The sequence below is a fragment of the Sylvia atricapilla genome, chromosome 6, assembly GCF_009819655.1.
Source record: "Sylvia atricapilla isolate bSylAtr1 chromosome 6, bSylAtr1.pri, whole genome shotgun sequence".
Taxonomy (NCBI): Eukaryota; Metazoa; Chordata; class Aves; order Passeriformes; family Sylviidae; genus Sylvia; species Sylvia atricapilla.
In genome coordinates, this window is record NC_089145.1 from 8,677,952 (window position 1) to 8,692,117 (window position 14,166).

The window sequence follows — 14,166 nt, forward strand, 5'->3', positions numbered from 1 at the left end:
CAGAAGCCCATCACTGAGCAGGAGAAAAGAGACATGCTCTCTTACAATCTCATTCCAGTGAATGCTGAGTTGAGAAACTGTGTCACAGCTTTTCCTGTTGGTTAATGCTGTCTCTGGAAGAAACGTGCCTTCTTGATGCCTCCGCTTTGCTTTCTGCTGGTGCTGCTGTAGGGCACGGTGCAGTGTGTCACTGCTCTGGCTGCAGTTCACTGGTACAACAGGCAGAGCTCAGCAACGTGTTTGGCAGTGTTTTTTAAAAAGGGCTGGAACTTCTGGAGGCTCCTGGCTGCGTGAGCCTCTGAGGTGATCAGCACTGTCAGCTTCAGCATGATCAGCACTGGGAGTGCTCCAGTCTAGCTTAAAAAGAAAGGAAAGGAGAAGAAAAAACCCCAAACACTCCGGCAAGGTGCAGGACCTCCGTAGCTCTGGCCAGACAGACAGACAGATCTTGGTTGCTCTCAGTTGGTCCGTGGATGTTTCTGCAGCTCCTACATCCGTTTGCTTGCCTGACATTTGTCCATATGGATTTCTCTCATGGATATGCTGTATAAACAATATAATGCTGTTGTCAGGCCAGCCTTTCATTAGGTCACTTTGTGCAGCCATCTCTGAGTCTTTTAAGTACCATCACTGTGTGCAATATGAATCTGGTCAAAAGGAACCTGCAGTGATTCAAGTATCTGTCTTTTACAGTTCCTGAGTCACAGGCTCGTACCCAGGACCTCACTGAAGCATCAATGCACAATTTAATGTAATTTTTTTTGGTCTTTTTGATCGTCTCTCCCTGAACTCAAACCACTTTTTGGGGGGGTATATGCAGCTTAGAAACATGTAAGCATTAAGGTATACATAGAACTTAAATTGGTTAGAACACTGCGGTTGTGTAATGCTCTAATTATAAACATGGGAAGAAAAGGATACTTTTGTGATAGCTAAAGTGTATTTCTTAAGGAATAAACCAATACCCAGAATTTCTTCTCTGCAAATAAGCATTACTTAAACAATCATAATTCCTTTAAAAATGAGCTTCATTTTGCCTACGAGAACAAACAGGACTGAAGCCACCTACTGGGAAATTCTATTTGCTAATTTTTATCTATTCGAATGCAAATAGTGGTTTTAATCCCCTTAACTCATCCATCATGCATGACAGGTCAGCCAGCCCATTGTCTGTGTGTTTGAAGGATTCCTGTCCAAATCAGACTTTCTGTCAGCAGCGTTGGGCAAGAGTCTGCTCCTTTCTTGAACTGCTCCTGTCCCTGAGAAACTGCAACCACCTCGGAAAACAACCCGGCAATTGCACGTGGAATTTGCATGGGGTTTTTGCAGAGAGGTTACTGACAGTTCCTATCAGAGCAGGGGGGAAAAAAACCCCACAGTGTCAGATTAAGGGCATCTAGGATTTTATATAATCTACTAAACATCTGTAGTTGATCCAGAGATATGGCAAAGGTCAAAGTTTGAGGATTTTTTTTTCTCCTGTAGGGATTTCTTTCTATATTCTGAAGCCTAAAAATTGCTGTTTGTTTTGAAATGCATTTTTGGTTTTGCAGTAAAATACATTTTATTGCAAGTAGAAAATGATTACTAGGGGAAAGAAAAAAAAAAGCCATGTATTTTTGTAACATTTAAATTTTAATTAAATGGGGCTTAGAGTAAATTGTAAAACCTTCTTTTGTTGAGACAACTGACACTGACAAAATATTAATTAATGAATATTCAGAGAGCTCTCTGGATTGCTCCTCTCTTTTTGAAATATATTCTGCCTCTGCTTTTAAAAAAATCAGAAGAAAATTATTAGACATTGCTTATGTGGAATATTTCCCAGTATGAAGACCTGCCAAACAGAATCCAATGCATTGCATTAATGTCAATGAACACTTCTGAACCAGATGTGTCTATGGGTCTTTTTCATTGTTTTCTCTAAAACTGAAGCTGGGATAAAACCCAAAGATCAAGACTTGTCATGAGTAGAATATCTCTCTGTGCTACTATTAGGTCATTTCCCTTTTGCTGTGTAAATTAAATTGTGGTCTTGATTCAATCTGGGATCATTTTATTGTTGTTGGTTTTAATACAATACACAAAAAGTTCTTTTCTTTGGAAGTATCATTATGATATAACTTAAATGAGTCATTGTAATTGTTCACTCATTAGCATCTGAAGGGATTATTTCGGTTATTTTGTCTCTGGGATCTTTTCTTTCCCCTCTCCTCTCGGGCAGCCCAGTTAGGGTGCGCCTTGCAAGCAGTTAATTTGTGTATAATAATATTTAAGTGGCTTATTGTAGTTTCGTGTGTGTGTGTACATGCACACACCCCCACTGGGGTAGCCCTTAAAACCTGTTTTAGGAGCCCTTAGTTCTTTGTCTGCTCCACTCTCTGGCCACTTCTGTGCATGGTCCTTACCTAAATTCTGAGCCAGACCCTTGGCTCCCAAGGGATTCAGGGCACCAACAAGTTCCAACAAGTCAATAATTTTTTATTTATTTTTTTTTTTCCCCATCCCATTCCCAGGGGACTGTGAGACCTGCCTGGGCTGCAGCCCTCCAACACATACTGCTGCTTAAAGAGGGGAAAAAGAGGAAAAAAAAGCCAACAAACCCACCCCCCAAAAATAGCAAAATGAAAAATAAAAGAAAAGATGTAGCGGGGATCAAAGGAGTGTTTGCCTTGGCTCACTTGGCAATTAAAAATACATAAGTGAGAGAATTGCCGTGAACTTGCCCAAAGGGCTATAATAAATAACATCCTGCACGACTGGTGCATAAAGTGTGCTCTATGGTTTTGAGTAAAATGACTGTGTTTGTTTTTAGGTTTGTTGGCTGGGGATTTTTTCAGAATTATAACAGTTAGAATTCAGATAGGCTTATGTTTCTGTAATTGTGGTAAACATATTTTTAAAAATCGCTGTTTGATCGACTGTAAATATTCCCAGTTCAGAGGATAAATGCTGCTGTTGAAGTCACTCAGGGAAATCCAGCAGAAGTGTAAATATGGCAGAAAAAGCTAAACAATATGGCAAAGGAATATTTGCTGACTTAAGAGTGCAGGATCAACACCAATATTTTTCCAGTGATGCTAAACCTCTTGTAACTGCTAAATTGGATTTGTAGTTGAATGAAGTATCAGCTGCTGTTGGACAAGCCCATAAAGGTCGGACGGCTGGCCTTTTGTAGGCAGGGCTTAGAGGACGATTGATATGTTTTAGCACTTTTGGGATTATTGTGATTAGGAGGAAGCCATTCTGAATGATAGAGAAAAGGATGTAAAAAACACAGCCCACAGCTGGTAAGCAGCATGTGTTTGCTATAAGGAGAGGTCATGACTAGTTGATCCTGCTGGTTCAGGCACTGATTGACAGTCAAGAAAACTTGATATTATGAAGCAGACTCTTCTTTTTTTCTCCCCCCCCTTTTTTTTTTTTTTTTTTTTTTTTTTTTTTTTTTTTTTTTTTTTTTTTTTTTTTTTAATCTCCTAAAGAAATGCTGGTTCTGTTGTGTTAAGTCAAAGTATTACAAAACCTGGAACGCTCTCACTTGTTGCAAGCTAAATGTTCAGAGACACAGCTGCAAGTTTGGAGTTGTTAAAATATCATGTAGGAATTAGTATTCAACCCATATCGCCGAGAACAGTAAATAGGAGTTACAGAATTAGCTCTGGTGTTTCTGTGTTTGCCTTTTTCATATGTGTTAGTCTTAACAAAAACCCTCTTTGCCATCTAGTCGAAAATTTATGCTAAGCATGAGGAAATTTCAAGTCTGCTGAACTTGTTGACTGTTATGCGCCTGGTCTATCCAAGATTTTTAGCCAGGAATAATATGTGTAAAAAATATTTTACCAGCCAGAAAACAGCTTTATCACTTTATTTCTATTAACCATCTGCCTCAGAGGACATGTAGGTTATTCCCTCTTATCTCCGTTATCCACTTGGAAACGTAGGGCTGCCTTTTTCTCCTTTTTTTTTTTTTTTTTTTCCCCCTGCGAGCAGCCATCCGAAAGCTCGCAAATGCACATTTAAATAGTTGTATCTCTGACTCTTTTTTAGTGGGCTGTACCTCTTTCAAAATTTGAGTTTAGCATACCACACAGGAAAGAACACAAGCTTGCCAACTCCCGCTGAGCGTTTTTTCAAGCCTGTGAAAAGAATGAATTATTCAGCAGTAAGCATGCTTACAGCTGGCCATTTGGGAGCTTTGATGTGCGAATCAGGCGGTTGCATGAATGCCCTTATTGTCATGTTATGTGTACACAGTGTGTGAATTATTGAAAATAGTGAGGCCTGAGCCTCATCTGGTAGAGATTACAGTGCAGGCATGCTGGGTGAAGGTCTGTAATTGAAAATCCCCAGATGCTGTTTATTTGGCCTCCGTCACGTGGGCCTTGTGCAGAAAAGCCTGGCTGAACAAAATGCTGCCCGCCTGGGAAGCGGCGCCCAGCCCCCTCCGGCCCAGCAAGGCCCAGTGTGCCCGCCACTTAAACACCTGCCCGTAATATTTTTAAAAGCTTAAATTAGATTTGCCTGCGACGTTTAAATAGGGGGATGCCTTGCTTGGAGGTTTAAACTGCTTAGCCAGTTTGTTGACTCGCAGAACCCCTTTATGGACGAGGGGCTTTTTGTCGGCTGGTTTCTCGCTGTGAGGCGCCTTCGGGAAGCGGCGCCGCCGAATTGGAGGAGAGATCTCCCAAAGCCGGATATTCTGCTGGCAAAACAGAACGGAGAAGTGCTGGGGCTGAGCTCCACGACAGAGCAGCTTTTCCCTCACCCTGCTGCCCAAAGGCCCCGTGCCCATCTTCTGGTTCAAAGCAGCACATCCCTGCTGACGGTGTCCGTGCCTGGGACACATGGTGGATCTGCATCCAGCCCCATGCCAGACAAAGAGCGGGGTGCTGCTCACAGGAGAGCACTCACAGCTGCTTCCTCATCGAGCAAAAGCCCCACTATCTCTCCAAATCTGGCACCCAGACACGTGGGCAGCAGTGTGTGAGCACCAGGCCTAGCAGAAGTGGAATTTACCTAAACTGGCCGAACAAACCTTTGCTGTGCTGTAAGTGTGGCTGTGAGAACGATTTGGAAGGTGAAATTGTGCAGGTCTGTCCCTAGGCTGCTCAGTCAGGATGGGAAGTACCTGTTCCAAGCCACATTCTTGTAGAATTTGAAGAAATTCATGCTGTTTCATTATCTGAAAAAAAAAACCCAGGCTTTTCTACTTGATCGTTACTTGAATTGTGTGGCTGAATATGAAAGCTCTTTAAAATTAGCTGTTCATTTTCAAGTCGCTAGCCAGCTTTATTTCCCACACTTGCCTATTTTTATCCCATTTGGGTAGTGCCTGCTGCTGGGAGCTGCGAGGGCAGAGGTTTGATTTGTGTCATTAATGTTCTAAATAAAGACACCCGCCAGCCTCACGGCTGCTCGGGGACGCGATGCACCAGTCCCCGGGTTTGAGCACTGGTGCCTGTGGCCAGGACACAGGGAAAGGGACACGGTGTGGCCAGGAGCATGTCCACAGCTCACACAGGTGCTGGTAGAGCTGCCCGTGGTGGCTGCCCCGCAGAGATGGTGATGCTGTTTCTGCCCCCTGAAGGGGCTGCCAGTGACGCCTTCCTCGGTCAGGGGTGGATTGTCACCTTTGAGGACCTTGCTGGCACTCACTGGTGAGTGGGGACAAACACATCCTCAGCGTCGAGGGAGCCTCACACAGACCTTTGTGGGGGCTGCTTTAGGCTGTTCTTGGAAAAAGAGTTGGTGGAGGAGGCTCCCTGCACAAGGGCCCTCTGTTAGAGCAACAACTGCCTCCTCCGGGGAGAGGCGGTGGGAGCTGCCCCACTTTGCAGCTGCTCTTGCTTGTTTTGAACAAGAGGAGCAGAAGTGTCAGCTCCCTGCTGCCTGAGAGGTGTCCAGGATCACCACACACTCCCCTGTCGAGGTGCTCAGGGATGGGGCAGTGGATTGGGAAGGTGGAGGGAGCCTGTGTGCCAAGGGTTGGCTGGAGCAGGGCTGCCCTGAGGACTCAGCTGTGCCCTTGGAGGGGCCACAGTGGAGCTTTGAGAGCTTTGGCTGTCCACAAAGCCTCACAGGTTTTCAGCATCTGCGTTGTTTTCTAGCTGAACTCCCTTTTTACTGCATGCCATGATTATAAAAGATGTTCCTTTGCACAAAATGCCTCTTCCTCAGCAGGGAGAATTATAGTTTGCAGTTGCCCTGATGACACCGAAGGACACAACAGATAAAGTTTGAATTAATGGGGAAAAAAGCAAACTCCAAGAAGCACCCTGTGTAAAATATTTGTTGTGGTTCTCTCCTGGACTTTTCAAGATCCTTAGAAAAGCTTCCTGTGCTGTGAAGATGTTTTATCTAACCAGGCACCTCCCCGTGCCTCTCTTTGATACCTGAACCAAAACATTCAAAGTAGGAGACTGTCACAGCGAATGACAGGAAGAAAGAGCTGAAAATTTACAGTTCATAAATCTGACCTCTTTTCTTCTGCCAGGCAATTTCCCAGATATATATGACAAGGAGACGGAGGGTGTGTATGGAAAGAATTTCCACAGCTGAGTTCTTCTAGAGAAAACAGATCTATTTATTAATGAACATTTTTCACCCTAAGGTTTCTGATGGCCAGTTAAAGAAGTTCCTTGAGCCGCCTTTTGTTTCAGACTCTTCTCATTCCCAAGAACAGAAAAGGGTGTTTTTAGGATTATTAAGCTCTCCTTTTAAAGTAAAATCCTCTTTGGGCTTTAGTTGATCCAGAGATAAGATAATTTCTGTCCCTATCTGTCAGAGTTGGTAAAGAAGAGCACCAGTGCTTGGTAGATAACATTAAGGCTGTAAGCTTTTAGTTGGGGGCATCTATCTTGTTTACATCAGGCAGTGCTTCTGTTTGTGTTTATGGCTTTTGGTAGCCCAAGAAAGAATTTATGTCTTTTCAGATCGTTGTGGCCAGGGAGAAGGTATTTAGTGAGCCTTCAGTGTCTCCTGCTCTGGCTAAACCTGGTGCATGTGTCTTTGCTGTGTTGAAAACATGATGGTAAGGAAAACATGTGTGAGGCTCTTACCTCGGCCACTTTTTATGGTTCCTTGTGGACTTCCTCCTCCCTGCAAGTTAAGGCAAATTATTCCACCCTGTTGACTCTTCTGAAGTTAGGCTCTGGGTATCCTTCAGCTTAAGGGAAGCAGTCACTTGCCAAAACTGCAATCCTGTTAGTGATAGCCCCGGCCAGCTAGATAATGGCTGCAAAAACCTCCCTTGGGTGAAGCCATAGTATTTCATGGGTGGACTGGAGCTCAACCAGAGACAGCACTCAAATAATACAGTCTAGACTTTCAGTGCTCAGTGTTTTTAATAAAGATGCTTTTTCTGTCAAGTGGCTGCCTGGGAACCTGAGCTTTCCTTTAAAAATAGCTTTTTAGCTCTCTTGTCTGGGAGGAGAATTGTGAAACCTCAGCTGTGGCTGGGGGCTGCACAGGGCTGCCTTAATGGGCAAGGGGTGGCTGCAGTGATCTCTGCTGTGCCCAGGTATTAGAAACATCTGCAGCACAGACAGAGGGACAAGAGATGGCATCACATCCTTTACATCACTTTATAGCATCACTGACCTTGTACAGTCACCAGCTGCTGATCTTTTTGCAGCAAAAAGACCCATTCTGGGTATTAATTTGTGCACATACAACATATGTCAAGAAGGTCCTTGGCAGGGGTGGGGGGCATTCCCCAATTAAATCAAAATGTGCAATTAGAAATATGAAAATGTCCATACCTCCTGTCACACTGGTGATTGCAGGAGTGTGGTGATCTCTGCACCTCAGCAGGCTGCAGAGGGCTGCCCTTGCAGGCTTCTGTTTGGGTTATGAGAAAGAACACAAAAACAGGGAGATACAGAGGTGGAGCATTCCCTGGTTTCACCCCATGTACACAAAGGCACTTGTTCACTGCAAGTGGCAAGTATTTTGGGAGCACTACAGGCTGCAGAACTCGTGTTCAGCCTAAAGACAAGGTCTTTGCATGAAATTAGGTAACTACCTGCTCCTCTGTTTGCATACGGAAATCCCTCATTTGTGTGCAGAAATGTGGCTGGTTTGTGTAACTGTTTGCTCACGCAAAATTTACCTCTTGAAGTTTGTCCTGAAGAGACCTGCAGGAGAGTTACAAACCAGCGGCATGTTGCGGGAAACGTGGCGCACAGTCCAGACCAAAACAAAACTGCAGCTCTGAAACACCTTGATATTTTATGTTCTGGTACCCATTTAGCAAAATGAAAGACACAGGAACCATGAGGCATTTGGTACAAAGGGTGCAAAATAAGGCTGAGAGGGGGAGACAGAGGAAAAAATGTCTAGTTTGACTAAATGTGTTCAGTCTCTCAGTCAATAAAATGCACTTCAAGCATATGCAGGCTACTTCAAAACTTCCTCATCTCTCCCCCACAACATGAAAGCTGTAAGGGTTTGAAGCCCTGGCCGATAAAATAATTTTCTGCATTCCCCAGCTATGTACTCATCCACTTCAAAATAGCTTGGTGGGTGACGTTATTTTCTTAACCTCCCCGTTTTCAGCTCACTGCTACATCAGTTTTCTCATTTTCTGCACACAGGCTGCTTTTCCCCTGTGCTCAATGCAAATAGCTCTGTAACTTAGGACTTGTTGGACAAGTATATTTAAGTTACTACAACTCACAGAGAAGAAACGTAATATGCAGTGAAAATAAACAGGACACCACATAAAACTTGTGTTATCTTCCATGTCAGCAATCCTGAGGAAGGAAATTATTTGGATAGAAAATGTTAGTTTGCATTAGGTAGCATAATGTGTGACTGAAGAAGAGTCAAATGGCCGTATTAGAGACTGGGAAGTATTTCACATTTCCAAGAGAAACAGAGCTCTGAATAACAAACCACCGTGTTGATCGGCCCCGCTCCCACAGGAACATCAGCACTACAGGGCAGCCACTCCTACGAGTAGAGTTAGGGGTGTGATTGATAACCTGCTGGACTGGGACACTGATTTCCATCTCTGGGGGAGGCTTCCTGGCAGGAAGGACAGATTTTGCTGTCCTCCTTGCAGAATGAAAACTTGGAGAGAAGCTGGCACAATCTGGGTGATTGGCGCTTAGGCTCAGGCAGCACACGACCTTCTCAAGAGCAGCCACTCCTCCCCCTAGGAGTCCAGGGGGACAAACAGCACCTGGAGCAGCTGGAACCAAAACCAGAGGAGCCCAGACCTTGTGTCAGCTCCAGCATGGGAGGTTCTCCTGTGAGAGATCATACTGGGCACTGCTGCTGGCCAAGGAGGTGCCTCTCTTCCTGTAAACTGCTGCAGGACTTTGGTGGGCAAACGCTGAACTCCTGGTGCTCTGCATAGTTCCTGTGGCACATGCCGTGCCTGTGCTGGAGGTGGAAGAGAAATATTGGTGAACAATGAGAAATACTGCCAATTTGTTTGCAAAGAAAAGTGGAGTATGTGTGAGAAAACAAACCTGATAGGCAAGGAGCTCGTGTGTTCAAATGTGGGGGGTTTGATGGTGTTTCTGGGTGTGATGCTGCTTGTCCCTTACCATGAATTTTTCTTTGTTTCAGGTAGGAATGAATTGATAGCAAGATACATCAAACTTAGAACAGGGAAGACACGGACCAGGAAGCAGGTAAAATAATCCAGTGGGGAAGTATGCATGTCAATGACTGACAAAACTTGGCATTTTTGGCTGCAGTGGCTGTCTGTGCTTCAGCTCTGATGGGATGATGTATTGACTTCACTACTCAGATTAAAGACATGCTGTTTAGAGAATATTTTAAACTCTGGGGTTTATGTTGTGGTGGTGTGAGGATTCATTTTTTATTAATGTGTCTGTAAATGAAGCTACTATCCTCCCATATTTCATAAAAAAATTCAAAAGTTGAAGCGTAACCATCAAGCATTGTTCCTTACTTCTCTCTATCATATCAATCTATAATTATTATTTTGAGATGGTAAATAATGGAAATTCTTAAAAGTTAAGAGAATTTGGCTATATAATAGAGGTTATGATTCTTGGATATGAGAGATAAATATATAAAAATGAATTGATCATAACCATCCTCTCAGCTTATGGCCAGTAGTTGCTACCAGATATAAAAATAATTTTAAAATTTCCCTAAGAGCCTGCAGGCTCCTGGTCTTTGACCATGGTAAAATTTCATTCATCCAAGAGTCAGAATAAACCTTAAAACCACCTTAAGTTTTTTTTTAGAGGATTACCACATAATCAATAATTTATCTCATAGTGCTCAATCCTTTAATTCATAATATTCCCAGCAATCAGCAGCCTTGCAGAAAAGCACAGTCTGTGTGTAGTTTATGCAGTTGAAAAACTGCACTGTTGAAAAACGCCCCACAAATGGCAGAGGTCCCTTGCTTTACTGTCAGGTGTGAGATTCCCCTTCTCCCCCTGCCACGTGTGTGACCAAGGGCAGGCTCTGCATGTCCTGCAGTGCAGGGGAAGGTGGCACTGGGTCACACAGAGCTGCCAGCACTTGGATTTGAAGCATTTTGGGTCCTGTTTTGCCCTGGGTGGTGTCCCTTGTCAGTCAGGAAGAAAGCATGTGTGCGAGGGATGAGAAAAGGCAGCAGAGAGGAGGAGAACTGCAGCATGGTGAAAAGGAACAAACCAAAGACTGGCAAAGAAATCACAAACTCAAGACAAAGCCCCCACTTCTGCCCTGCCTTGCCCATAACTTCAGGAGCTGGAAGTTCTGCTGAGGTAGTAAAGTTGCCTCAGGGGTAAAAATGCAGAGTTTGGGGTCAGATCCTTGGCCAGCATGTGCCAAGAAAACAGGAGGGCTGTGACGGCTTACACGTGGCAGTGTCTGCCTCTGTGCCTGTACATCCCTCTGCAGTGATGCAAAAGTTACTTAAAACTGAGTGCTTAAAAATGTTGGTTTGTCACTACTCTGGAGTTTTAACCGAGTGATTAAATGTTACCATTGTTCTTCTTGTGTAACCCTTAACACCACTAACATTCCACTGAAAGCAAAACAAGTGAACACGTGTGAAAACTCGGTCTAGGTGTTTGACTGCAAAATCACTCAGTAAGCAGCAGTATAACTCTGAATTACTGCAAACTGGTTCCTGAGCTGCTTCTCAAAGGTGGCCTTCAGGGACTGTGCTCATTGATGCATCACTGTTTGCTTCTCTACTAAAATCCAGGCTTTTTGGTACTATTGACACAGAATAGTCTTACAGAGGAGGAAATCGTTGTTTCTCCTTTTCTTTTGCTTTGTTCTTTCCCAGACAGGAATTTTAACTAATGTAGGAAAAATGCGCACCACCTGATATGGTATGTCCTGGGTCAGATGAGAATCAGATTTTTCCCTTTAGTGGTTTTTGCCATCACAGCAGGTTTTAAGCCTTCACACAGAAGGCTGAAGGATGCTGAGTGCTACCAGGTGATGCTGGGCACCATCATTAAACCCTCATCAGCAACAGCATGGATTTCAGTCTGTCCCTGGGTAAACAGGAATGTGAATTTGGGCCCAGACCCTTCACTGCACAGGCAGCAACTTCTGACCAATAACTAGTGTAGTGAAGGGCTGGGTTTGCACAAATTTCTGAGCAAAACAGCCAAGGGGCAGACCTGGGCATCACTCAAGCTGATGTCAAGTTGCTGGTCCCCAGTTACACAAATGTTTTGTGGGCAGACTTGATGCTGAAATTACCAAGGAAACCAGCAGGGGTACAGGGACCTTTGTTGTGCCAGTATTTTATCATTTGTGCCAGAATTTAAAGCATTTCACTGGACTCAAAATGCAGCCCGAATCTCCTCGTTGGAGCTGCAGAGCACAATAAATAATGGATAAAATTTCATGGTGCCAAGTTATGTCTCAAGCCTAGTGGCAAATGGTCAGAGTGGGCATCTGCATCCCCAACAGATGGGGTAGAAATCCTTTGGGGTTCCCCACATGAGAGCTCAGGGCCTGGGCACGGATGGGATTGGTACCAAAGCATGTGGGCTGCGTCCAGCTGTGAGCTGTGTCTTCTGTCTTGTAGCTGAGTGTACAACCTGGTGGGTTACACTTTTTTTTTATTTTTTCCTTTCTCTTTCTTTTTTTTTTTTTTTTTTTTTTTTTTTAATTTCCTTAATCAAATCACTGCAGTGATGACCTGTATTTTTAAGCCTTGGTGCTAAGAGCTTGGTATCTGGCTGGGAATGTGGTATCTTTAACAGCAGAGCTTACTGAAGATGCAAATAACTTCCTCCCCTCAGAAAAGTTTCTTTTTTTTTTTTTCTTTTTTTTTTTTTTTCAAGAAAAAAATAGACATTTAAAATTTGATTTGCTTTTTGTTTTTCTTTTGTTTGTTGTTTTTTTTCCCCCCCCGTTAAACCTGAACAATGTAGGTGTCTAGTCACATACAGGTCTTAGCAAGAAAGAAAGTTCGAGAAATTCAAGCCGCCATTAAGGTACGTTTGGCTTGCCCAGTTGTAGGGGGCTTTTCATCTCCATGGTTACAGGCTTTTCCTTTGTTTCCTCCCTTCCCCTACCCTGCAGGTGTCTAGTCACATTCAGGTTCTTGCCAGAAGGAAATCTCGTGATTTTCATTCCAAGCTGAAGGTATGCGCTTTTCTGCTTTTGGGCTTGTGGTTGCTATGCCTGTCCCTTCCTCCTCCCCGCGGTGATGGGCGAGCGCTGGGGCTGCTGTGCCTGTAACCTCCTTTTCCTGCATGTGGGAGCTGTCTGTGTCTCTTTGTGTTTAATCCCCGGGTTCTGCACTAGCATCCACATTAAAAACGTTGTTTTAACACTGTCCAAATGCCAAGTGAACTCCTCTTTGTAACAGCTCAGCACCTAAATCTGATTTTTAACCTGTTAGTCCATTTTTTTTATTTTACTTTTTAACAGTTGAGTGCTAGGAGTGTATTTAAATACACAGGGGTTTTGCACAGTTGTGTAGATGCTTTTTATGTTTTTTCTTTTTTTTTTTTTTTTTTTTTTTGCTTTCTCCAAAGGGGTAATTGTGATAATTGTTTTCCATCATTCCCAAATGTTTTTGTCTGTGCTTCTGAACTGCTGTCAAGAATACTTAAACCAGATCATTTATTCCAAGTGCCAGAGAGCACAGTTTATCCAGATTGCTATATGGTGTTTCTAGACTACAGTCTAGTATCACCTCAAGTTGCACACTATTTACAAGATTCCCTGAAATTTAATTTTTTTTTAAAGTAAATTATTGATGTTTAATCTTTGGAGAGCCTCAGTCAGAGTCCTGTTCAGGGAATATTAAGTATGTTTGCTTAATCTGACATGATGGATTGTACATGTCCCCGTTTTCTCTGCCTTCCATAAAATATATTCTAAGGCTGAAATGAACCTCTTGGAAATGCTTCATAGGGGTTTCTTGGATTGCTTGTTTTTTCAAGCTTTCCAGCAGAGATCTTGAGGTTTTGGGGGTTTTTTTCCACACTATTTAAAAGTGGAAGAGGGAATTTTGCAGTTTTTGCTGTAGGTTTTTTTTTTTTTTAATAAAAAGTGAAGAAACTTGTAAACCTTATACTTCCCTCCTTTTTTTTCTTTTTTTTTCCTCTTTTAATGTGAGTGGATTTTTTTTTTTTTTTTTTTTTTTTTTTTTTACTTTTTCATCACTCAGATGCGAGAACAAATCATGTTTTTGTTCTAGCTGGAAAGCAAAACATTTCGGGCAGTGCCTTCCCGGTCCTGAGCGGTGAGCGCTGCGGATGCTCACCCCCATCCTGGAACTGCAGTGTAGGAATAACAGCCTGGCTTTGTAACAGGCCTCCCTGACAGAAGCACTGGGTTTTTCAAGGGCAGCATGCTGGCAAGCTTGTCTGGCTGTTGGTGGCTGGCTTTTTAGCTGCACTGGCTGAGCAGTTGGGGTTCGTAGAGAACGGCTAAGACGACTTAAACGTACTGCTTTAATAACCGAGGGTGCAATAATACAGAGACATGTAGCATTTTAAGCTCAATTTGTCAAGCCTTGATGCCTAAAATTAAGTATGTAAGTAGGTGGCCTTACTTTCAGAGGTGCTCAGCACCAGCAGCTCCTGGAGTTTTAGAGGACTGATGAGAGCTCAGGGCTGCAAAAGTCAGGAAGACCACGTAGGTACAAAATACAGGCTAGGAGCTGAACACAATTATTGGATTTACTGTTCTAAAACATTTCACTTTCTTATTGAC

The 14,166-nt window shown here is 43.4% G+C and overlaps 1 protein-coding gene across 4 annotated transcripts in view; it reads left to right on the forward strand.

Annotated features, from left to right (window-relative positions):
- Positions 1-14,166, forward strand: part of TEAD1 (TEA domain transcription factor 1) — a 153,229-nt gene that overhangs the window by 100,468 nt on the left and 38,595 nt on the right. For 2 of the 4 annotated variants that reach the window (XM_066320590.1, XM_066320589.1), the window contains exons 3-4: positions 9,577-9,641; positions 12,523-12,585. In XM_066320590.1, coding sequence (XP_066176687.1) covers positions 9,577-9,641; positions 12,523-12,585 — 128 coding nt within the window. Of the gene's footprint in view, positions 1-9,576; positions 9,642-12,371; positions 12,435-12,522; positions 12,586-14,166 lie in introns of all 4 variants that reach the window. The other 2 variants (XM_066320592.1, XM_066320591.1) reach the window with 2 other exon arrangements.